The 27,200-nt window shown below is 38.8% G+C and overlaps 1 protein-coding gene across 2 annotated transcripts in view; it reads right to left on the bottom strand.

Moving 5' to 3' along the window:
• The window catches only part of B3GLCT (beta 3-glucosyltransferase), a 116,861-nt gene that overhangs the window by 33,971 nt on the left and 55,690 nt on the right, over nt 1-27,200 (bottom strand). For both annotated transcript variants that reach the window (XR_006603540.1, XM_045069531.1), the window contains exons 8-12: nt 23,202-23,265; nt 17,284-17,403; nt 15,539-15,608; nt 8,639-8,752; nt 325-424 (exon numbers count right to left, since the gene is read on the bottom strand). Coding sequence is in view for 1 of the 2 variants with exons in the window: in XM_045069531.1 (XP_044925466.1) it covers nt 325-424; nt 8,639-8,752; nt 15,539-15,608; nt 17,284-17,403; nt 23,202-23,265 (468 nt within the window). In the remaining variant the exon portion in view is untranslated. The remainder of the gene's footprint in view (nt 1-324; nt 425-8,638; nt 8,753-15,538; nt 15,609-17,283; nt 17,404-23,201; nt 23,266-27,200) is intronic.

Below are 27,200 nucleotides of genomic sequence, written 5' to 3'. Positions count from 1 at the left end.
CTAGGTTCCCAATACCTCCTCACCCCACAGAGGAATGCTCAGCAGCTATTTACACTTCCTTAAGGCAATTAGCTGGTGCTGCCATAGAACTCACCTCCTATGTTTCACATGTCTCAGGGGTCACTGTCCTTTGTAGCCTAATGTCCAGTGTCTTAAAAACCCTCATTTATTATATTTTGTCCTTTTGGGGGAGTTGTTTTAGATATAAAGGTAAATCTAATCCCTGTTACTCCATCTTGGCCAGAAGAATAGTACCCATCATAGCTTCTGCATATGAATATATGTAGGATTTAAAGCCATCCTAGGATGAGAAACACTCCTTACCTTATTAATGTATCATCATCCACAATGACCAACCATGCAATTTTGTCATGGCTATGATTCAGAAATTTTTCCAAAATAGCAAATGTCTTTCCACAATGACCTAGGAAAGGCAAGAAGAAAATTTACAGTGTAATATTTTCTTTAAAATGCACATATAATTCATTTTAGGGGGAGCCTGGGTGGTGTAGCTGGTTAACCATCCAACTCTTGGTTTCAGCTCAGGTAATGATCTCAGGATCATGAGAGATGGAGCCCCACACTGGGCTCTGCACTCAGCAGGGAGTCTGAGTTTCTTTCTTTCCCTCTGCCCCTCTCCACCCCCCACACTCTCCTTTTCTCTAAGTAAAACTTTTTAAAAATTTTAAAAATAAAATACATATATAATTCATTTTACATTATTTAGTTTTAAAGTTTTAAAAGCTTAGATCCTGACACATACACAAATAGAAATTTTTAAAATTAGCCTTTTCTTGTTTTCATAGACATAGTGAACCAGTGGGAACTTCAGAGATCATGAAGTCTAAGCCGTTTATTTCACACACTGGGAAATGGGAGACCCAGAGACAGGAGGTCACTTAGCTAATCTGAGGCAGAGCTAAGATAGTATCCTTGCTCCAAAGTTGTAAGCCTCATAGAAACTACAGAGTCTGGCACCTTTCTTTAGGTATATTCGAAAGGAACGGTTAGAACCCTAAGCATTAAAACTTGGGAAACAATGGTATAAAAGTAGGATATTACATTTCCATTGATTTACTTTTTAAATACTTGCTATTAAGTTTCCAGTATGCCAGATACTGTGGCAGGTTCTTCTCTAAAAGCATAGTATGGACTAAGAGTTATGGCTCTTCAGATGCCAACAAATAAAGGTCAGTGCTTTAAGGGAAAATGCTGGGTCCCAAGATAAGAATAAAATGCTTGGAGAGAGAACTCAAATCAGTAAATAACAATATACCCCTGATTTCAACAAAATATTTGGTGACACAATAGAGAACAAGCTAATATTAACAATATTAAACCACTCAATGTGACCTTTATTTTCTTAATTTCTTTATGTATTTTTAACCATTATTTGAAAGCCATCTCAAACTCCTATAGGAACAAGGTAGAGTATAAATAGCAATAATAATGTCAGACTAAACAAATTAAGAACTCAAACAAGGAATGTATGAATAAATGATTATGAAAAAGCAACTTAAATTGAAATCTAAAAAGCCAGCTTAACCAAAAAAACCTCAATCTAAAATTATTTTTCCAGAGCCAAGGGAATATGGCAGAGGAGTGGGGGACTCTAGTTTCATCTGGTCCCAGGAATTCAGCTAGATAGCTATCAAATCATTCTGAACACCTGTGAACTCAACCGGAGATCTAAGAAAAGAATCGCTGCAATTCTACAAATAGAAAAGCGATCACTTTTTGCATGGTAGGAGGTGCAGAGAAGTGAACCGAGGCGATGTATCAGAGGATAAACCCTGGGGGGATAAGGAGCCTCCATAAGCCAGATATCAGAAAGTGCTATAGCAGTGGGGCACAAAATCAGAACTTACAGAAATCTGTTTCCATGTGTCTAAAAGGTGCTCAGGTGGTGAAGCAGGCAGAATACCAGGTGGGGACAGCATGCTCTCAGGATCCCCAAAAGACTAGGGGTGCCTGAGTGCGGCAGAGTTCCCAAGCATTGGAGTAGGGAAGTCAGCTGCAATCAGGGATCTCAGGAGTGGGCTCTCAGTTCTGTGTTGCTATAAACTGTAAACCACAGCACGGTCAGTAGACTGCTGTCTGAGCAGGGGTGAGAGTCCCCTCCTTGCTCCCGGGCAGTGGCATATGTGTGCGCTGCAGGAGTCTGTAAAGTTTGGAAACTCCACAGGGTCCTGTGCCTAAGATTAAAATGCTCAGTTATAGGCTGGGTGAACACAGAGAGCAGAGGGAAACCAGGGAGACGAGAGTGACTGACTGCTTTTCTGTGAGGGCTTACTGAAGAATGTGGGGTGCGAATTGTCAGCTCCGGGGCTGAAGACTGGGGCACAACCGTTCTCATCCTCTAAAACAGTGTGTAAAGCCTTTAGGGAACAAAAGCCACATACAGCAATTTGAAGCAGCTTACGCTCTGTCTGGCCCCCTAGCAAGGGGTGGGGCAACTCCGCCAAGACAAAGACACTAGAGTATCAGTGCAGCAGGCCCCTCCCCCAGAAGACCTGCTGGAACCTCAGGCCAATACCAAGTTTACGCAGCACAAACTTGTGAACGACAAAAGTCGACACTTTTATGTCGACAAAACTCCAGCACCAGAGGAAAATAGAATATAGAATTTGAGGTTTTTCTCTCATTCATCAGGCTTTCAGTTCAATTTTTTTTCCTTTTCAACTAGTTTCTTATTTTATCAAACCTTTTAAGTCTTTTTTAATTTTCATTTTTACCTTTTACATATACATTCTTCATTTTTTGCCTCATTTAATCATATTCAATTTTATTTTTGTATATATGTAAGTTTTTCTTTCTTTACAATTTTAGGATTTATTTTCTAACAAATAGACCAAAATATTCCCAGGACCTAGTGTATTACTGTGTTCAGTCCACCTGTTTGATTATATTCTTTTTTCCTTTTTGGTTTCTGATCTCCTCTGATTTGTTTAGTACATATTTTCCTGGGGTCATGGTTGATATCTTTGTATTTTGTTGCCTTGTTCATCTGTTCTTCTCTGGACAAAATGATGGAAAAATGATGATGGAAAAATTCACCACAGAAAAGAGAACAAGAGGCAGTACTAACTGCCAGACACTTAATCAATATGGATACAAGAGAGATATCAGAGCCAGAATTCAGAATAACGGTTATAAAAATACATCCATTTATCATGCTAATGGACATCAAAAGAAAGCTGGGATCTGGATGAAGACAAACCGTAAGAGACTCTAAATCTCACAAAACAAACTGAGGGTTGCTGGGGGGAGGGGGATTGGGAAAGGGTGGTGGGGTTATGGACATTGGAGAGGGTATGTGCTATGGTGAGTGCTGTGAAGTGTGTAAACCTGGCGATTCACAGACCTGTACCCCTGGGGCTAATAATACATTATATGTTTAAAAAAAATTTAAAAAAAAATTTTAAAACCCATATAAATCATAAAAGAAAAATTGAGATATTTAACTACTTTGAATAAAATAATTTTGTTCGTTAAAAGAAAAAAACAAAACAAAAGAAAGCTGGGGTGGCAATCCTTTTAGCAGACAAAAGAAATTTTAAACCAAAGACTATTAACAGATGAAGAAGTTCACTATATCATAAAGGGTCTATCCAACAAGAAGATCTAACAATTGTAAATATTTATGCCCCTAACTTGGGAGCAGCCAATTATATAAACCAATTAGTAACAAAATCAAAGAAACACATTGATAATACAATAATAGTAAGGGACTTTAACACCCCACGCATGGCAATGGACAGATCATCAATGCAGAAGATCAACAAGGAAACAAGGCACGTTGGACCAGATCAACTTCACAGGTATATACTGAGCATCCCATCCTAAAGCAACTGAATATACATTCTTCTCAAGTGCAAATGGAACATTCTTCAGAATCAATCACATACTAAGTGACAAATCAGATCTCAACCAGTACCAAACGATTGGAATTATTCCCTATTTTCAGACCATAATGCTTTAAAACTTGAACTCAATCACTAGAGGAAATTAAGAAGGAGAACAAGCACATAGAGGTTAAAGAGCATCCTATTAAAGAATGAATGGGTCAACCAGGAAATCAAAGAAGAATTTAAAAAATTCATGGAAACAAATGAAAATGAAAACACAACTGTTCAAAATCTTTGGGATGCAGCAAAGGTGATCCTAAGAGGGGATTATATAGCAATACAAGCCTTTCTCAAAAAAACAAAAGTTTCAAATACAGAGCCTAACCTTACATCTAAAGGAGCTAGAGAAAGAAAACAAATAAAGCCTAAGCCAACCAGGAGAAGAAAATGAAAAAGATTAGAGCAGAAATCCATGAAACAGAAACCTAAAGAAGACTGGAACATATCAACAAAACTATGAGCTGGTTCTTTGAAAGAATTAATAAAATTGATAAATCCCTGGCCAGACTTATCAAAAAGAAAAGAGAAAGGACCCAATTAATAATATCATGAATGAAAGAGGAAAGATCACAACCAAACACCAAAGAAATACAATTATTAAAACATATTATGAGCAACTATATGCCAGCAAATTAAGAAATGGATGCATTCTGAGAGATGTATAAACTACCAAAACTCAAACAGGAAGAAATAGAAAACCTGAGCAGACCCATAACCAACAAGGAAATTTAAGCAATAACCACAAATCTCCCAACAAAAGAGCCCAGGGGAATTCTACCAAACATTTAGAGAAGAATTAATACCTATTCTTCTGAAGCTGTTTTAAGAAAATAGAAAAGGAAGGAAAACTAATAAACTAATTCTATGAGGCCACCATTACCTTGATCCCAAAACCAGACAAAGACTCCAATCAAAAGGAGAATTACGGACCATTATCCCTGATAAACATGGATGCCAAAATTCTCACAAAAATACTATTCAGTAGGTTCCAACAGTACATTAAAAGGATTACTCACCACCACCAAGTGAGATCTATTCCTGGGCTACAAGTGTGGTTCAACATCCACAAATCAATGGGACACACTACATTAATAAAAGAAAGGACAAGAACCATATGATCCTCTCAACAGATGCAGAAAAAGCATTTGACAAAATACAGCATCCTTTCTTGATTAAAAATCTCCACATGTAGAGATAGAGGGAACACAGCTCAATATCATAAAAGCCATCTACAAAAAGCCCACAGCAAATATCATTCTTAATGGGGAAAAAGTGAGAGTTTTTCCCCCAATGGCCAGGAACACGACAAGTATGCCCATTCTCACAACATTCTCTGTTGTTCAGCAGAGTACTAGAAGTCCTAGCCTGAGCAACTGGACAACAAAAAAAATAAAAAGCATCTGAATGGGCAAAGAAAAAGTCAAACTCTCACTCTTCACCAATGACATGATACTCTCTGTGTGGAAAACCCAAGACTCCACCCTAAAATTGCTAGAACTTATAGTGCACAGAATTCAGATTCATTTCTATACACTAACAATGAGACAGAATAAAGGGAAATTAAGGAATCGATTCCACTTACAATTGCATCAAGATACCTAGTAATAAACCTAACCAAAGATGCAAAGGATCCATACTCCATAAACTGTAGAACACTCATAGAAGAAACTGTAGGAGACAAATAAATGGAAAAATGTTCCATGGTCATGGATTGGAAGAACAAATATTGTTAAAATGTCTATGCTACCCAAAGCAATCTATACATTCAATGCAATTCCTATCAAAGTACCATCAACATTTTTCACAGAGCTGGAAGAAGTAATCCTAAAATTTGTATGGAACCAGAAAAGATCCCAAAGCCAAAGGAAAGTTGAAAAAGAAAACCAAAGCTGGTAACATCACCATTCACCATTATTAAGCTGTAATCATTAAGGCAGTATGGTGTTGGCATAAAAACAGACACATAGATCAATGGAACAGAATAGAGAGGCCAGAAATAGACTGTCAACTCTACGGTCAACTAATCTTCAACAAAGCAGGAAAGAATGCCCAGTGAAAAAAAGATAGTCTCTTCAACAAATGGTGTTGGGAATATTGGACAGTCACATGCAGAAGAATGAAACTGGACCATTTTCCTACACCATACACAAAAATAAACTCAAAATGGATGAAAGACCTAAATTTGAGATAGAAATCCATCAAAAACCTAGAAGGGAACATGGGCATCAACCTCTTTGACCTCAGCCACAGCAACTTCTGGCTTGACAGGTCTTCAAAGGCAAGAGAAACAAAGGCAAAATGAGCTATTGGGACTTCAACAAGACAAAAAGCTTTTGCACAGCAAAGGAAACAGCCAACAAAACCAAAGACAACCAACAGAATAGGAGAAAATATTTGCAAATGACATATCTGATAAAGGGTAACATACATAATCCATAAAGAACTTATCAAACTCAAACCCAAAGAACATATAATCCAGTTAAGGTATGGGCAGAAGACATGAACAGACATTTCTCCAAAGAAGACATACAAATGGCCAACAGACTTATGAAAAAATGCTCAACATCACTCAGCATCAGGGAAATGTAAATCAAAACCATAATGTGATACCACCTCACACCAGACAGAATGGCTAAAATCAACAAGTCAGGAAACAACAAATATTGGTGAGAATGCAGAGAAAGGGGAACCCTCTTACACTGCTAGTGGGAATGCAAGGTGGTACAGCCACTCTGAAAAAGTAGGGAGTTTCTTCAAAAAGTTAAAAATTAGAGCTACTTTACAACCCAGCACTACAGGGTATTTACCCCAAAGATGCATGTGTAGTGATATGAAAAGGCACTTACACCCCAATGTTCATAGTAGCAATGTCCACAATAGCCAAACTATGGAAAAAGCCCAGATGTCCATCGACAGATGAATAGATAAAGATGATGTGGTATGCAGTAGAAACTATGGAAAAGAACCTAGATGTCCATCAACAGATGAATGGATAAAGAAGATGTGGTATATACATACAATGGAATACTATGCAGTCATCAAAAGAAAGGAAATCTTGCCATTTGCGATGACATGGATGAAGCTAGAGGGTATTATGCTTAGCAAAATAAGTCAATCGGAGAAAGACAACTCTCATATGATCTCCCTGATGTGAGGAAGTGGAGATGCAACAAGGGGGGTTTGGGGGGTAGAAGAAGAATAAATGAAACAAGATGGGATTGGGAGGGAGACAAACCATTAGTGACTCTTAATCTCACAAAACAAACTGAGGGGGGCTGGAGGGAGGGGAGTAGGGAGAGGGTAGTGAGGTTATGGACATTGGGGAGGGTATGTGCTATGGTGAGTGCTGTGAAAATTAAAAAAAAAAAAAAAGATGTGGTATGTACACAATGGAATAGTACTCAGTCATCAAAAAGAATGAAATCATGCCATTTGCAATGACATGGATGGAACTAGAGAGTATCATGCTAAGGAAAATAAATTAATCAGAGAAAAACAATTATATAATTTCGGTCATAAGTGGGAAACAAAACAGAGAACATAGAGAAAGGGAGGGAAAAATAAAACAACACAGAGTCAGAGAGGGAGACAAACCATGAAAGACTCTTAACTATAGGAAACTGTCAGTTGCTAGAGGGGAGGTAGGTGGGGGATGGGGTAACTGGGTGATGGGCATTAAGGAGAGCACTTGATGTAATGGGCACTGGGGATTATGCAACTAATGAATCCCTGAATTCTACGTCTGAAACTAATAATATACTATATGATAATTAATTGAATAAAATATAATTTAAAATAAAATCATGTCTCCAGAACAAAGCAATAGATAGACTCAGTAATATATTTAATCTTGTCAGAAGAATGGTATATCTGATTCTACATTGTACACTATTAATCAAGACATTATAAAAGAGATGACTATGAAATAATCCAGGTAAATTACTCAATAAAACAAGACAATGAACTTATTTCTTTTTCTATTCATAAAAGGGTATGGGAAAGTAGAAAACTAAAGAAAAACGTGTGGCAGGAACACTAAATAAAAATTAAGATAAAGAGCATCTGAAGGTAAAGTGGCCAAATGCCTACCTCTATTTTTCTGAAATAAAAAAATTTTTAATTATAAAGTCTGCACGCTGAAGAGAAAAACATGTGTAATGCCAATAATTACTCATTAAAATATTAACAAAATACATGACTCTTGTGGAGCTTATGCCCCACATATCCAGGGTAGGATGTGGTTAAGCACTCCTGGAGAGGGATATATAAAGTGTGAGACCCTAAGCTCCATGAGGAGAGAAACCATAGGCTTCGTTCCTGCTTTCTCTTCTTCTGGGGCTTTGGCAGCTGGAAAATAGTAGCCACAGAACAATCCTGGCCGGGTTAAACCACTGAAGAGAAACTTTGTGTGGCAAGATGATAAATTAACTTTGGACACTCCATTATGGCCACAGTGAATTATGAAGGTATAAAAAAAATCTGTTAAATAATCCTAGTTGTCATGTGTTCAGTCATATCATTATGGTCTAACAACTTACGACCTTTCTTGATACTTATAAAGCAGCTCTTAATCCAAGAGAATTGGTCCCTATCCATGGGTAAAGATGCCGGGAGGGGAGAAAGTGAAATTACATAAGGTAAATATAATATTTACAAGATATTTCATTATTATCCTAATCTGGGATAATGATGGACACTCTGAATAAGAGTAGTACAAATTAAGGACTCACCTCTATCTGTATTGGGAATCCCCAGATCTACTGTAGGAATGGAACTTTCTGTGTGATCACTGTAGTATTCAATGACACTTGCCTGGCCCGCCCAGGTCTGCTTTACAATGGGGACTGAAAAAATGAGAGAAGTGACAGTCACCGGTATAGTTCTGAAGGAAAGCTTAGCACCATGAAGGGCAGCATAATCACTTATTAAGGAAGAGAACCATTATTTGTTCTTCGGGTATCCCAACCTGCTTGCTTCTCCTACTCCAAGAAATGTCCGGTTGTCCGTCGATGACAGCACCTGCATGGAACCCTCTTTTTGAGATGTTTTCAGTGTATGTTAGAGCCCAACACTTCCCATTTCTGATGATTCCTCATTCTTTGAGCCCATGTAGTGATCCATTTCCTGGTCTGACTACACTGAAGTATTTTCATTTTCCTCTTTCCCCATACGCTATTTCACTTAAAATTCACAACTGGATTTTTCAAATGCTTCTTAGAGGGGTGGGAAATAGTCTGTGTTTCTGGCTGAGATGCAAATAGGTCTCCCTTAGGATGGGGATGGGGGCTTCTCAAATGACACATGTCCCCACCCAACGATTGCAAAAGAACCAAGCAATCCTACCCAGGGCATGACCCTACCACTGAGAACCACTGCCTGGGAGAGCTGATATTCTTTATGCTACACTTCTGGAAAAACGTGGAAGAAAAAAGGTTGAGAATCACTGCAGATTTCTGACCTCAACCACTAACAGATAAATTGTTTTAATTAAAGAAACACAAACAACAGAAAACTTTGCTAGTTTTCTCTAATTTAGAGCTACTTTTAAGCTTCACCTCTTTCCACATTTGACAGAATTCTTCCTGATCACTGATATTAATTCACATGACCAAACAGCTGCATAATTATTTTCTTATATACTTTTTTTTAGCTACTGTCTGTGCATCTCTAAATTTTGAGAAGAGGTTTCTGTTGTTTCAATAGAGGAAAAAAAAAAAGGTCATATCTCGATTATAAACCCTGGCAATTTAAGAACCTCCACTCCAGTGAACTAAATCTTCAGGTCAGTATTTTGAGATTTTATCAGGTCATCTATCTTTCCCTTTTTCCCAGCACAAATAAAAATATATGCAAACACAACCAATGCAATGTCAACCTTAAATGTTTAGCTATGCAAGTGAATAAACTTGGAGTCAAAGTCAGAGAGCCCTTTGTATAGAAAACACAAAAGGGCACCATTTTATCCATTATTCACCAGCTTTTAAGAAAGACAGACTATGAATTCTGGACATTTGTTACAATCTCTAAGTTACCTATTGTAACCCACTAAATAACTTTTAGGGCTTAAAATACAATTTTTCTGCAATCCTGAAAAGGCAGAGATTTCTTCATGTCAAAATGGACAAAGATGCATAAATAACAGATAAGGCTGCCTGAGTGGGTAGGAAGGGGGAAGAAAACAAATCCTCTCCTACTTTCACATCCCAACACAATGAAAGACTTCACCTTGTCACCACAGTGGCAGTCTGCCATGGGTATCACACGCAGGAGGACTTACCCAGAAAAGTGCTCCCGGCAGCCTGCTGCCGCTAATTCACTCCTGGGTAAAATGTCCTCCCTTGCGTGATGCTGAAAGAAGCTGTGAGGAAAGGTCAAGATTTTCCTTAGTCCACAGCCCTCAGCTGTGCAAAAGTCTGCTTTTGCTGTCCTCAGTCATTAGCCTCCAGTTCCCTTTTGCTCTAATGACTTTATTAAACAGCAGAAATGTTTCTTCTCGGCTGATTTAAGTGACATTAAAATCAAGTGTGAGTGAGTTCTTTGCTGTACCTAACTACTTGTTCTTGTTTGAAACAACGGAAACAGAAATTTCACTTAAGGTAAGAATTCCTATACGAATTGTTCCCCATAGCAGGCAAGTGCCCAGGATGTAGTAAATGCTCAATAAATAATTGAATTTTGTAGAAGTTCCCACAAAAGGCTTAGGGCTATCTCTGGAACTGGTTTAAAGGAAGGTTTTATTCATAAAGGCAATTCATCATTTGGTACAAGACTATTGCCACCATTACCAATTGTATAAAAACACACCAGCCATTTTAATATAGTAGGATGCTATGATTCTATAATCCCAAAAGCATTCAACAATTTTTATCATCTGCTGCCTCATCACTATAGCTCCTGAAGCGTTTGTCATATCTGCCAGCTATAAAGAATTCAAAGCTAAGGCTAAGTCTTCTATAACCGCAGGTAAAACCTTTACCTTTAGTTAGGGTTGATTCTAAATTACCTAAAACTTTTAGAGTATTGGTCGATTTCATTAGCAATGTTTGAATTCTAAACTGAATTCATTCTAGTTATAAAATATTTTAAACTGAGGCACTGCGTTCCCAAGTATATTAAATTGTGAGAAAATATTTCAATATAGTTACATGATCTATTATCTCATTTTCAATACAGAGAAGCACACTTAGTACCCCCTAATAAAACACTAGCCTCTTTCAAGAAGGCTTACCACAGGATAACTTGCAATTGGAGCGAAGTAAAACTTGTGCTATTAAAGAAAAAACAATCCCGCTGCACAGATGGCGTAAATCTTCCACATGGCTTTACAGACTCGAAGCAGGAAATGTGTCTCGCTAGGAGGCACAGAACACACATTTTTACCCCTGGTGAATTTACTTGCAAAACTGATTACAAATGAAAATGCACTAGACCCTTAGGCACTGTACAAAGACTACCACACAATCAAATGTGAATGACTTTTGATGTTAAGAAATCTGCTATTTTCACTCGACAAATAGGCGTCCTGTCTCCATATACACATCAGTGACAAAAATCCTGCTTGCTCCTCTCTCCTCCGAAAAGGGTTAGAGACACACACCCTGATTTTAGAGATGAGGTGTACCTAAGCCTGAAAGGCACCCCTCGGGGCTGGTCTAAAACAACATGTTGGGGCAACCTTGGAACCTTTCTATCTGTTCAACAGCCAGGGGGCGATCTGACCAGGGCAGCCCCCGACTCCCTCCCTCTCTTCAATAATCTAATGACATTTGAGCTGCACTGTAATCCACGCCTCATGTCTGAAATAAGCAGACTGCAGCCCAGGACCTGTCAGCCTCTCTAACCACACACATCTTTCCATAAGTCTGCTCAGATGGGGCCTCTTCCAGACAAGATGACTGCGGTAAAGGTAACAGGGTGTTTTTTGTTTTTTCAATCTGAAAGGAATAAAGTGTTTATTTTTAGGTGCTCAGGAAGCTGTGAAAAGGAACGAAAGGCTGAGCAAATAGCAATTTTACCTCATTAATCAGGGGGACTGCAGCGGGAGAGCCTCTCACGACCCAGCACTTGAAGAACAAAGCGGTGACTGCCACCAGATACTTAAGACATGCACAGGAACAGCGTGGCAAACTGGTGCAGAGAGAATTCTTAACATTTTCTGACAGCTCACGTCACACAGTAGAAAAACACATAACCCAAGAGGAAGTGAACAAGCTGAATATTAAAACTCCAGAGACCTTCTCCTTGCTTAAATATAATTTTACATGCTATGCCTAATTTGCTTTATATAAGACATTTAAAGTTTCTTTAAAACCCTAGTAACTGCTTGCATCTCAAGAGTGTGTTGCTATTTCGATGGTGTCAATATGTATTTCTTTCTTAAGCCAAAAGATAGAATATATTTTTGCTGTGTCCTAAGAATGCTTTATTACATTTGAATCAGAATCCGGACACAAAGCAGTTACATAAATGCTTGTTTCACCATCAAGCAAAAAAGGTACAAGATGTTAATTGTTTTTTTAAATTTCAGAACTTGGGGCGCCTGGGTGGCTCAGTGGGTTAAGCCTCTGCCTTCGGCTCAGGTCGTGATCCCAGACTCCTGGGATAGAGTCCCGCATTGGGCTCTCTGCTCAGCAGGGAGCCTGCTTCCTCCTCCTCCTCCTCTCTCTCTTTCTCTGCCTACTTGTGATCTCTCTCTGTCAAATAAGTAAAATCTTTTTTAAAAATAAATAAATAAATAAATTTTGGAACTTGCCTTATTACCATTCTTCATTAAGAATATAAAAAATGAGTTGTGTGTATTTTATTTTCCCTTGCCAAACTAACGGGAGCCTTTAACAGAACGTGCCATCCCTCACCCTTACCCTGGACATGGCTGGCATTGTAAGGAGCCAGGAATGGGGGACATCACAAGGGGTCTTCTGCTGTCCCCAGGGGCAGTGCACCCACAAGTGAGAACCTGCTACCAGATACATCACCAACAGTATAGCCAACTCTCAGTTTTTCTCCAAGATAAATATACAGTCTTATCTATGGGTGTTTTTTTTTTTCCTTGTCATTTGGCCTTTGTAACTTCAAGGGTTTCTATCACAAAGTTCATGGGGAAAGAATGAAGAAAAAACCGAACCCACTCCACGTACTGGGCTTGACTAGAGCAGTCAAATGCTTGGACAGGAGCGGCAGCCTGAATGCCCAGCTTGCTTTATATTTTAGATCCTCTGTGGATTTCAACTTCTGGCTCTCCCCCCTTGCTACTGAAAATAAAAAGCCTACTTTCCCACCTTCTGGCCAAGTCAAAAATGACCTTCAGCCTAGCAAAACGTCAACATGAATATCCAATATCATTTATCAAATGTTAAGATTGTAATACATCCAAGGAGATGACAGTACAGCTGTGCTGTGGCAGAGAGAATTGAGGATTTAGAGCCAGAAACCCTGAATCCCAGCACTCCTACTCAACAGTCTATAAGAACAGGGGCCAGCTGTGTCACTCAGCTTTCTCTACATGATCAAAGGCATAACATTAATTATCACATCATCAGGAATTGTCACCATGAAGGCAGATGATACAATGTATGTAAAAAAACAAACAAACAAAAAAACCAGAAAATGTAAAGAAGATGAGCAGACGCAGTTAATATAGTATTGTCCTTGTAACTAATAGGGTTACTGGATAATTCTCTGGGCCAACCGGTGGTTAGACTAGCCTTCCAAAAGAAGGAGAGGAGCCCAGTGGCATCGAAGGCTCACTTCCATCCAGCGATATGGACATCAAAGTCGCTAAAATCCTGCTGCCTCAACATCTTTTCAAACATTCTAGTTTAAAGATGCCTTGCCACAGAAACCCAACCGTGAAAGCCTCATAATATCTTTTAATTAAGTCTCAGGCTTCAATGACCCCAGATTCAGATTCATAGCAACGAATCAATGTATCCAGCTTTGGAGGGTTTGGTTTTAATGCTCTTAACAGGCTTTTTAGATTTGTAATTTTTAAAGACCTTTGACTTGAAATTCAAATATAAAAGCATTTGATGGATACCTGAAAAGATTATCTGACCCTGATGCAAATAAGAAAGCAATAAACTAGATCATTCAAAATTACTAAATTAAAATCAGCAAACTTCTTTTTCATTTCTGTAAAATATGAAAAATACAACCAGGGATGGTCCCTATTTTACTGCTTTATAGTCACTTGAAAAATGTTTCAAAAGAGAAAATATCACTACCACCACTGTTCTTAACATCAATATTATGAAAATAGTCACTACTCCCAAGTGCAGCCTCAGGATCAAATAAATCAATGTGAACACTTCTGTTGGCTGTTTTTTTTTTTTTTTTTAAAGGCAGTCCCTTCATTCATTTCCTTTGATACTTTATAAAATATATCAAAAATTATCCCTAAATGCCCTTCCAGATTTTAAAAAAAGCAAAAGGATATTAAATCTATGTTAATTTTTGTGAATGATGAAAATTTTAACTTCTATATTTATTTTTAATAATCTTTAGGACTCTCTTATATAATGAGTGCCTATATTAGACTGATTGAATAGGACTTGGTACCTTATGTGACTATTTTAGGTAAATATGAAGGTTTATAGTTACATACTTATATGATACTGTACATCATAACCAGATTCTAATTGATGCTACTATCTTAATATTTCAATCCCAAATTATACTATTTTTTATTTGGAAAATGTTTCCCTTTAAAGTATAATTTGTAAGTACCATATTATCAAATAAATTATCTAAATGAAATTCCCCCATAGCTCTAATCCCCTGAAAACGACAGCTGGCTTAGAAATCTCTTCTACATAAATATCACACTCTTGATGAAATCGACTGTCTTTTCATGGAAAAAAAATTAAAATATATGCTAAAATTAGAAAATGCAAAAGACTGTCTAATTTTCAATTTCAGAAAAGTGCAGCTTGAAATAAGGCAAAAAAAAAAAGAAAGAAATTATGTCTACTTAATTTAGGACATGCTTTTTCTTTTACATTATCACCATAACTTAGTAGAATTCTGTAATAACACCAAAAAGTTGAATAAAAACAACATTCATCTGCATGCCAAGATCTTCTTAAGAAGGGACCGCTATGTACAAGCCACCTATTGCCTTTTCTGCAATACAATCCACTCATGAGCAAATACGTATCTTTAAAAGTTCCAGTGTGTGCATCTACCATAATGTAAAAAGAAGGATTAGTCTTGGAGAAAACATCCTTTTTTTGGTATTCTCCCACCTTGAAATCCCCTCTAACATTGCTCATACAGTTCAGAGCCGGTGCATGGACATAAATAGGACATTGTTCTGCAAAATGGATTGTTATTCATGCATCGTGTCCAAGATTGCCGCAGCTGTGCTTTCCCATTTCTAATTTAAAACACTGCTCTGAACGGTATTCAGAAGGGCTAGGGCCACTCATGTTTTGATACAAAACGGTCCCTTCTAATTGATCTTAGTTATTGAAGTGGTACGATGAGGAACACAAGCTAAATAACTGTTTTCATTCCAACAATGTATGTGTCGCTATCTCTTCCTTGAGTTTCTAGCTGGCTTGTACTTTTTTTTCTTTTAAAGGCAGTTGGGATTTTATAAGTTCAGGAAAAATGAGTAACACAAAACATACTTCTATCGCTGTGAAATTTCTTGCATGTTTTTACTGCGAAAAATATATCCTCTTTCTTCACTGGATTTCCCTAGAAAACAAGAAAACATATGTGTATATATGAGTCCGTGTCATATCAACACCCACATTCATACCCCACCCCTATTAGATCTTGCATGCCACAGAGGTGACCTTCACCAACATCAAGGACATTAATCCTGTTTCCAGGATTAAGTTTCTGGAGAAACAGGAACTATAGTTCAGTTGATAAGACCTCTGATGTCAGCCAGACCTGGGCCTGAATCCCAGCCCTGTCCTGTACTCACTGTGTCACCCAGACAATATTCCTCAGCTCTCAACTTCAGTCTGCTCATTTAGAAGATGGTCAGAACAGCCACCAGTGAAGCCACTTTCATTGCTACATTTATTCAGCACATTCTAACTTCCCAGTAAATGTTAGTCATCTTCCCTTTCCTTTTTCCAGCTGGTGAAGATGTTCACAAAGGGAAAGAACCAGTGGGCTGTGTTCCTGTACAACAGGAGTTGACTCCCTCTTGGGGGACCAGTCTCACTTTGATGTTGAAAGTATTTTTATGGCCCCTTTATTGTCTACCCAAGTCTAAGCTACAGCAACATTCTGTCTTCTGCCAAAGGGACAATTACTTAAACACTTGGGTACAAGGAAGGAGGGGCAATTATGGGGCCCTGAGCCAGCCCAGCCCCAGCTGGCCACTCAGATGAAAGGGACACATGGGGAGACTGTGGACAGCCTACACTCAAGGCCACGGATGGCTTCATGGGGTGTTCTGACCCCTTTATCAAATGTCTTAGGCCTTTAATAATATTCAACCACGACTCAAACATCATCTGGGGCCAGTTTATGGTGACATTTAAACACAGCTTTGTCATATTACTCAAGACACTAGGAGGCTGACCCCACCAGACCACCCAAAAGAGCACTAAAGAACAAGCAAGCATCATGTCTGGAAAGACAGGATTTCCCCCTCAGGAACTGAGCAAACATTACAGATTCTCTCCCATTACTGCAATGTGTGGGTGTGTGTGTGTGCGCGCACGTGTGTGTGTATACATATATTCATTTTTGAATATGCCACACACAGACTCCTGTGTGACTGCTTTCAGAAGAACAGACAACATTTGAGGGTGATGAATATGTTTTCTCTTCTGATAAAGAACTGTTAACCTAGTGAGTTTCAGGGGTCTTCAGGCTCATCCTGGGAACTGGACCTAGGATACCATGAAACAAGATCATTCTGAAAGTTCTGCTGGACAGTGGCAGATGAGATCAAATTAACATCTCCAGCTGAGAGGAGATGGGCTTGGGGAGAAGGATTAGGTGTAGCAGGAAATGTCTGAAATCACCCTTCTAGGAAATGCAATAGATCTTCCAGGAGACACATGCTGAATCATCAACAAGGGAAATGACTCCAGGCACACTGACTCGGAAGACCTGTGGCAGGCAGTTCTGCATGGAGCCTCGGGAGTGAGGCGGTGCCCTCAGGGTCTTCACTGCCCCTCCCCTGGACTCACTGTGTGACCCTGAACAAGTACTTCTTAGTCCTTTCTCTTCTCATGTGTCAACTAGGATAACAACATTGCTCATCTGATAGGGCAGTTACTAGTAAGAAGTATGGTATCTACTTCTTACCTGGCACATAAGTAGAAACTTAAAGTCCTAGGACAATATTATGCACAGCATGTAGATTTTCCTTTGTTTTGTAAGGAAGCCTTTCTTCTATACTTACGCAAAGTGGTAGAAAAGAATGGAAGGTGGTAGCACAGTAGGAGTCCGCAGCCTCTGTACAAAACTCAGGCACTGGAGTAAGGGGAGGCCCATTGCCTTTGTCCCAGATGTAGAGGGCAATCTGTCAGGACAGGAGCCGGCAACAAATGAAAGAACTTGGCCAACACCGCAAGTGTAAGAAGGTACAAAATATGTCAAGGAAAAGCAGACCATGTCTTCTACAGAGCACTAAGACTGAACAGAATCAATTTGACAATATTCAACAGATTTTTTTTTTACATATAAAAATCGTAATTTCATGTGGATCAATATAATCTTTTATTAACAAGAATCCATATTCTTGTTCATATTCTGAACACCAAATAATTCCAAAGCTGTCATAAGCAATTTCAGGGACGTGATTTTAGGGTTTCTAAAACATCGCAGTAGAAGATGAAAGAAATTATTACCATGAGGCTGGTTTTCTGCAGTATGGTAATTACACACCTTGACTAACAGCCTTGCTGGAAACATCTAAAGCTGTTGGATAAAATATCTTTAAAATAATTTTAAATGGATTGCTAAATTTCCATAATAGTATGGAACTTGTGAGGACAAAACTGCAAAAGAAAGAGCCTGGGGAAAATGGCATCAAGGGTAGTATCCTCAGTAGGTAGATGGTGAACTGTGGTGATGCGGAGTTTCTGACAGGAGTTAAGAAAATAAAGCCCAAGACTCAGCCAAGGCGGAGAGTGTTTAAGAGCAAACCCCACATAAATCTAGGATGTTGGAGCTAGATGGAGAGGGAAAATATCATCTCCAAATCTCCTCTGAGATTTTGTAATCAAAACCCGGGCCTCCCTAATGTGTGCCACTAATGTGGTCCAAAACACTTCAAACAGTTATTTAAAATGGTACCAAGTTAGTATAATCCTGTAGCAGTAGGAAAAACAAATGCAAATCCTTCCACCTTAATGTAGGACTCAGAAGATTAGCACAGATACAGTTTGAAACAAGCCTACTCAGAGAAAAAAAAAAGCACAGGGATGTGAGCTGATCACCAAAAACCAGCAGACACTGTATCATCAGATCCAAAAGTCTGCAGGTCTTGGAATTATCAAACACAGTTATAAAATTACTATGTTTAGTACATTTTCATAAAGAGAAAACATTCAAACATAAGCAAATTTTTAAAAATTATATAAAATAAGCAAATTTGAAAACAAGGAGCTAAACTTCTAAATATAAAAATCAGTAAAGAAAAATTTAATGATTAGGATAAGCAGAGTATTAGACACCGGTGAATAAAAAAATCAGGGAATTAAAAGATGAAAGCCCCCCAATTATCTAAAATGCAGCACAGCAGAAACAGAGATGGGAAAAGTAAAAGAAAAATTCAGAGTGCTGGCACACATCTACACATCCAGGAGGAGACAACAGAAAGAATGGGGGTGAGAACATGCTTGAAAAAAGAATGGCTGAGAATTTCCAAAAATTACATAACAATCCTATTATAGAAAGGGTCAATGAATCCCATGTAGGATGGTAAAAAAAAAAAAAAAGTCAGCACCTAGATATCTCATAGTGAAACTGCAGAATATCAAAGACAAATAGTCTTAAAGGCAGGCAAAGAGAAAGATTACCTACAAAGAAGCCACAATAGACTGATGCTGATTTCCCAACACCACAGCAATAATAGAAACCAGAACAGCGTAGTAAAGCCAGAGTGATGACAGAAAATGATGAACAACCCAGAATTGTAAACACAAGGTAACTATGTTTAAAGAACAAAGTCAATACAAATTTTTTAAAGGGAAAAAAATTGAGAATGTACTACCCCACTGAAGGAAACACTAAAGGATGTGCCTCAGAAGAATAAAAATGATCCCACCAGGGTGCAGCCGCCCTGGAAAACAGTATGGAGGACCCTCAAAAAGTTAAAAACAGAGCTACCCTACAACCCAGCAATAGCAATGCTAGGTTATTTATCCAAAGGATACAAATATAGTGATTCAAAGGGGCACCTGCACCCCAAGGTTTATAGCAGCAATGTCCACAATAGCCAAACTCTGGAAAGAGCCCAGATGTCCATCGAAAGATGAATGGATAAAGATGATGTGGTATATATACACAACGGAATACTACTCAGCCATCAAAAAGAATGAACTCTTACAATTTGCAGTGATGTGGATGGAACTAGAGAGCATTATGCTAAGAGGAAATACGTCAATCAGAGAAAGACAAATATCATATGATTTCACTCAAATGAGGAATTTAAGAAATAAAACATGAGCACGGGGGAAAGGAAGAAAAAATAAAATAAGACTAAATCAGAGAGGGAGAGAAACCATAAGACACTCTGAACTCTAGGAAACAAACTGAGGGTTGCTGGAGGGGAGGTGGGTGGGGATGGGTAACTGGGTAATAGGCATTAAGGAGGGCACTTGATGGAATGAGCACTGGGTGTGATATGCAATTGATGAATCACTGAACATTACCTCTGAAACTAATAATACACTATATGTTAATTAATTGAATTTAAATTTTTAAAATGTCAAAAAAAAAAAAAAGATCCCACCTGGCAGGTCTTTGAAGTAAGATGGGATACTGAGTGCAAAGGCCCTGGCAAATACACGGTGAAGCTATTACAAATATGAATTGCATAAAATAAAGATAATATTTAAGTTGCAGGGTTTAGGAAAAGAACAAAAGTACTAAATGACAAAGAGCATTTAAATTGGTAAGGGGAGGGGCGCCTGGGTGGCTCAGCAATTGAGCATCTATCTTCAGCTCAGGTCATGATCCCAGCATCCCTGAATGGAGTCCCAGGATCAAGTCCCACATGGGGAATCCCCATTCAGCAGGGAGTTCTTCTCCCTCTGACCACCCCCCCTTCTTGTGGTTTCTCTCTCTCACTCGCTCTTTCAAATAAATAAATAAAATCTTTAAAAAAAATTGGGGAGGGAATATTCAGAGTTCAATTATTCTAAGTCCCTTGGATTTAGGCCATGAATTACTTAGCCTTTGTTAGGTTAAGAATGCATGTTAAAATATTTTAAAATAACCAGGAAGGTACAGAAATGAAGACCGAATTTCTAAAATAGCAGAAGAGGAAAAAAATGGAAAAAGAACAAAAAACAATCTATATAGAAAGTAAGGAAGTGTTTAAAGGAGCCAGAGAGAAAATGAGGAGAAGGATAAAATAAAGTGTTAGAAATCAACTCGAATATAAAGGTAATCAAGTTCGATATAAGTGTAAATTCGCTACCTGGTTTAAAGACAAAGACTGGCAACCTGGGAGGAAAAGAAGATATGTCCTCTCCAAGAGAAGCACATCTAAAAGAGGACACAAAGGGGCTGTAAGAAAAAGATGAGAGACAATTAAAAAGCAAACCTGAAAGGAAAGCCGGTATAAAAACAGTCACAGCCACAAAATACATGTTAGGGCAAAGAGCATGACAAGAAATAAAGATGAATTCATAAGAAGACTTAAGGATTCTAAACTTGCATGCAATTAAATAACATAGTCTCAGAGGGAAAAAAGCAAGAGTTGGCAGTTACAAGAGGAGATACTATCAAATGCACCATTATTATGGAAGATTTTCCCCTTTCTCTCTTAATAAATGATAGATCAAGCAGACAAAAGAAGGATGGGAGGAGGAGGGAAGGAAAGAAAGAAGGGAGGAAGGAAGATTAATTTATTATATTAAATCCATTTCTTCCTTAATCTCATAACGAGAATACTATACTCCCCAAATTATAGCATATACATCTTTTCCTCCATTTATGAAGAGTAAACATGAACCAGGCCACAAAATAAGCCTAAAAGCATTTCTAACAATTGTTATATAGACCACACTAATGCTAAGCTAGAAATCAGTAATACAACACAATAACACACACAAATATACTGGCTCGCAATGAAAAATGTATTTTTTAAACTGGGTCACAGTAAAAAAAAAAAAAAATAGTTTAAAAGCCTCTGCCCTAGAGAAATCCCTGCCCAGGATCATCATGACACACGTCCACAAAACACAGAGAAGTAATGAGTGTAATAGCAAAAAACGCAGAGCGGTGCAGAAGCCCGCCACCGGAGAACAGGTAAGCTAACTGCTCTGGTCTCCGGAGAGACTCCTGCCTGGAGTGGAAAAAAGTTCATCAGAACTGCCGCACATAACCACGTGGATGAGTTTCAAGTCAGAACAATACCCGCGGCACACTTTCGTTTATCCGAAGTCCCAAAAGGGTAAAAAACTGCAAACTGTCTTATTCGGAGGCACAGTCATATTCTGTGGAAGAGGAAGAAAAGGAAGAGAGAATTCGAGAAAGTGTTTACTAGAAAGAATGAAAGGAACACAGGAATGTCACAGTCAGGGAGCTTCAAAGAGACGGGTGATGTCCTAGCTCTTTAAACCAGATGGTGATTACACAGATATCTTGACCTATCCTCATACTTTCCACATACCTTAGAATTAGTTTTTGTAGGTATTTAGTGTTTAATAGATTCCTGAGCCTGAGTATCTATACCAAAGTTAACTCTTCGTTAAAACTATCTAAGTAAACCTGCGCTTTCAATTAGTCGTTCTTTCCTTTCTATAGAACGGAAGAACAGTTTTTTACATGTATATTTCTCCCCCAACAAGCTTTTTCAACAAGCTTTTTCATCACATGCCATCAGCCAGGAAGGTAAAGCCTTGAGCGTACCCTTTTTGCTACTGGTATGCTGCCAGCACTCCTGGCCTGAGTGACATGTCAAGATTGACCCCACTGCCCTAAGATTCAGGTTCCCGAAGAGTGAAAGGTGACAATGTTCCAGGCAGTCCAATGTGCCTGTGAATGAAACCCACGAAGAAACCTTCTTAACAACGATCCACTAAAGATACAAATGTAGTGATCCAAAAGGGCACGTGCACCCGAATGTTTATAGCAGCAATGTCCACAATAGCCAAACTATGGAATGAACCTAGATGTCCATCAACAGATGAATGGATAAAGAAGATGTGGAATACCACGCAGCCATCAAAAGAAATGAAATCTTGCCATTTGCGACAACGTGGATGGAACTAGAGAGTATTAGGCTGAGGGAAATAAGTCAATCAGAGAAAGACAATTATCATAAGATCTCCCTGACATGAGGAATTTGAGAGGCAAAGTGGGGGGTTTAGGGGGTAGGGAAGGAAAAAATGAAACAAGACGGGTTCGGGAAGGAGACAAACTTAGAGTCTCTTAAGCTCACAAAACAAACTGAGGGTTGCCAGGGGTGGGGGGACGGTATGGAGAGGTTGGTTGGGTTACAGACATTGGGGAGGGTATGTGCTATGGTGAGTGCTGTGAAGTGTGTAAGCCTGAAGATTCACAGACCTGTACAGCTGGGGCAAATAATACATTATATGTATTATTTAAAAAAAAAAAAAAAAAAAAAAAAAACAAAGATCCAGGAATGATTAAAGCCTCCAGGATGATTGGTCACTAAATGTCCACTAAATGCCCAGGGATGCTGGGGTTCCAACTAGCATGCCATGCACAGATGCCTGCTTAGAACCAACTGGCTCAGTTCTGCTCTAGAGGGCCAAGGACAGAGACATGACCACGGCATTGTACAGCCAAAGTACTAAATAAGAGCAAAGGTGCTTTGATGGCAGTTTTGCGTGTTTTTAGAAATCCACCTTTGCACCCATCCACCTAGCTTAAAAAAAAAAAAAAATCAAGAATCACAGAGGAGAATCGAGAATCTTTTTCACTGCTCCTTCTCCACCTGATAAAAATGAGCTTTACAGAAAAAGACCTAATTTACTGGAGAAGAATTACCTTGGTGGGGAGAAAAGACATAGAAGCATTGGGTGGGAAGGGGTATGCTGTCAGGGAATAAAAAACACCTTTTACATTAAAACACATGAAGTCTTGATTACTGAGACTTTTAGCAAAGAAACAATGACGCACCTCATGTTTTAAATCTATCGTAAAGTCGGACTTCAGGGATTCACTCTTTAACCTCTTGGTAAGCCTAGAAAATAGAAACAATTTGAGGGTTTCTTTTTTATTAATCAGAGGAAGCATCGAACAAGAATAACACATTCAGACTTTCTCATGTTTGAAAACAGATTATGAGCACACATTTTAAGATAAAATTAAGAGTTCCACATTTCCTTGAAGCAAAGCACTGTGAAACTGGAATTACTTGTTGAGTAAGAAATGAATGCAAGCCTTTTTGCAAATGCAGCATTCATTGTTTAAACATCTGGCAAACACGATAAAATATAATAGAGAAAATTAAATGTCTTGTGTAAAACAAAGCCACAAAGCTTGTTGACTCCCGGTAAGTGTATTGACTCCTGATACAGAAAGAAGACAGAAAAGAAAAGAAAAGGAAAAAAAGCTTGCATGATAAAGAAACAAAAGTTGCTACTTTTCAGTCTCCTGCTTTTAATAATCCCAATGAACTCCAGCTTGTGGAGTTTTTAGGGGAAGAGAGCATATGGTTTCCGGAAAGAAAAAAAAAAAATCAAGTCCTTCTCTTAAGGAAATCTTTAGTGGTTCCTTTCAGGGCAGAGGAGAGCTCCATCGTTCCCTTCTACTGCCCCCTAGCTTCTCCACACTGGCCCACGACACCCACAGCATACACCTGCCAGCTGTTCTCTCTAGCTCTACCTCTGCCTAGCACACCCACACCCAACCTTCACCTGGCAAACCTTTCTTCAAGGTCCAACTCAAGGGCACCTTTTCTGTGGAACTTTCCCAGACTTGCCCACCAGCATAGATGGAAATCCTTTGCTCCCGGAATAGGAAGCAAGCTCTCTTAACCTTATCACACATGTCCCATCCTGTTGTACATCCGTCCCTTTCTGTGCTACAGCTTCTTTGTATCACCAGCATGGCCCACTGTGCCTGGCCACCAGGAGCACTCAGGGAGCTGCCTGAATGAATGAGAGCAAGATATTCTTGGGTTCCAAGCTGCGTGAGGTAGAATTACATATTTACCCAGACTGCTGAAATACCATATGGTTCTCTGTCTCAGGGCTAGAGACTAGAACATCGGTTTCAATTACAAACCCCCTAATGTGTATTTTAACTACAAAGATACAATAGTGATTACAAAAGGAAAAGTAAAAAGGTTCAAAACTCTTTACTGAGATTTTGGCTTAGTTGAACCACAAAGGTTTCTTTTTTTTAATTATATTTATTTATTTTAGGGAGAGACGGCACAAGCAGGAGGGGAAGAAAGAAAGAGAATCTCAGGCAGACTCCACTCTGAGCACGGAGCCCAAAGTGGGGCACGATCCCAGGACCCTGAGATCATGACCTGAGCTGAAACCAAGATTCAGATGCTTATGACTACACCACCCAGGTGCCCCAAGATTTCCTTAAAAATTTACCTTTAATTAGAGGAAAGAAAGAAGGACACAGGTTATAATTTATGTGTAGTATTAAAGCATTTGTCTTGGGGTAGATATTAGTATGGCTTGGTGGCAGTAACTCCAAACAGGTCACATAATCTAATGTAATCTCGGTCACATTCCTGCTCAATACCTGCCCTCAGATTTGTCGGTAGGAGTGAGTGAGGATACACAGAGATACATACATGTTCTCGGACACACTGCCAATATAGATTAACAGAAAAAACCCTGCCCTGGCACGAATTCTCTTCCAAGTTGCAGTCTGCTCAGTTAGAGCTAGTTTTTACAAATAAAGAATTATCAAGGTAACTTTGGAATCTGGACTCAAGCCAAGGGCCTTCAAAATCCAGTCAGACCACATTCAGACTCTGAAGACAGAAAAAGTCATACCTGGGCTTCCTGCCATAGGCAAGGGACACACAGTTGGGATGGTAACCTAATTGCAAGTGACAGCCATTGTTAGATGGCTATGTACCACAGGTCCCTTCTTCCTAGACAATAAAAATATCTCTGACCTGTTGCCCTAAACATGCTCTCTGAGTTTTCAACTTTTTAAGTTTCTTTCCCATTCAACTCCTGAAAATTTATATTTGGAGGAAACCTCAGATGCACAAAACAGAAGAACACTGAATTTCTTTAAGGTGGACAATGACTAATTTGAGGACATACAGATATACCCTAGAATTTTTAAGTGGTTATTTCTAGCAGCCCATGCTGTCTGCCATAACCTTAAGCGATGGTTACGTAGGCATCACGAAGGTCATAATAAATCAGGTTCACTGACACCCAGAGCCTAACCCAGTCACCTTGCAAATGCGTTTCTAGTTCTAAAAGTGTGCAGGACATTTCACCTAATTCAAAAGGCAAGTCCTGAAAGTGGAAACTAGGTTTCACTTTTCTATACAACAAGACAGCACAAGAGTTTTCCAAATGTGAATTTCAGTAACCAACAATGCCAAAAACAAACACACAAACAAACCACAAAAACCAATTAAGTTCAGAAATTCCAATTACTTAGATAAAATATTTCCTCATTAAATATTCAGTTCCTGGCAAATATGACGTTTGATATTCAGCTTACCTATTTTTAGAATGCCAAGTCATGTCCCAATAACACAGCTCTAAAGACACAACCAGTGAGACCGGAAACTTGCAACAGAAGAGGACCCCATCACCTCTATATTAGGAGGGGTTCCTAGCTGACTTTAACAGTCCCATTTGTGAGCTAGTCAGAGGATTAAATTTTGGAGGAAATCTAGGTAAGTTTTACTGTGGAAAAACAAAAGAATAAACTGGTAACATCAACCTATTTGAAGAGATCGTGTTATTGGAAATTTCTCCAAATATGTTCTCTTATTGACACTATTGTTAGATCACAAAGATGGATCACCAGGAAATGTTAGGTGATGTTAATTCAAAACTCACTGATTGCTAGGGCAAATAGTGTTTTTGGTAGGACATGGTCTTTAAAAGTGTGTGTTGTGAAATGTTTTTAAGTAACCAGTTTTTCTGATGACCTGAGCAGGAGAAATACTTAAGTAACTGTAAACAGTTGCCCTACCTACTGAGTGGGCCATAAAATCAAGGAGGCAAAGGGAATCATCACTTCTGTAGTGGGCGCTGTAGACCTCCTACTCAACAAAGAGCTTCCCATTCCTTCTTCCTCAGAGACTTCTAATTACTGAGCCCAATAAATGGGCTGCAGGGTCAGAATTAGTTTAATCCCAACCAAAGCACTGAAATTCCCTGCATTGTTAATGGTCTGAAGTTGACCCAATCTACTTCAATCAGATGAAATCCATCCAACTGCAGACTGAAGATAAGCACTATATTCCAATGGTTGGAGAGGTTCTCCACTGCTGAACATAAACAAACAAAAACAAGTAGCGCTTTTGGCCTTGAATCACAAGAGGAACCAGATTTAAGATGAGCTGCTGCTGTATGTGGTTTCAGGTGGCTGTGTACTGCGCATGAGAGAGAAGGAGAACCAGCATCCTCAGTAACAGGGCTGAACATCTACATTCACCAACACAGGCCTCACCTTCCAATTACAGTTATATTTCCTTAATCTGATATGCTAACTCATATAGTCTCTAATAACAGGAGGAAATAGCACATTAGCTTTGTAACTGGGAAAAACCAACTGGGAAGATCAAATTTTGCAGCCAGTAGGGCTAATTGATACTTTGTGCTGGTGGTAATACGAGTTTCTTGAAGAATATATAGAATCTCCTATGAGAAAGCCATTTTTAAATAGCTCTTGGCCATAACAGAATTGCTATGCTAAATGGGTTACATTATTTTGATTACTTGTGTTCATCATAAGAAAAGGATCCGCACTGGAATTTTTAAGTGGCTTACGGTATCAGGTCACCAGAATTTTGATTTTGGTACTCTGGTAGAGCCTCCATTTTCATTCTGTTTTGTTTTTGCTGGCAGGGAAAAGTAGGAGAGGCACAGAGAAGACCACAGATATTAATCAACTACAAACATCGTGCAGCTTGTTGGCAACCATTCAGTGTTATGGAACCAAAGGACAACTGAA

The sequence above is a fragment of the Mustela putorius genome, unplaced genomic scaffold (genome assembly GCF_011764305.1).
Source record: "Mustela putorius furo isolate JIRA1106 unplaced genomic scaffold, ASM1176430v1.1 tig00003942_pilon_pilon_pilon, whole genome shotgun sequence".
Lineage (NCBI taxonomy): Eukaryota > Metazoa > Chordata > Mammalia > Carnivora > Mustelidae > Mustela > Mustela putorius.
This window is presented reverse-complemented; position numbering and strand designations above follow the sequence as displayed.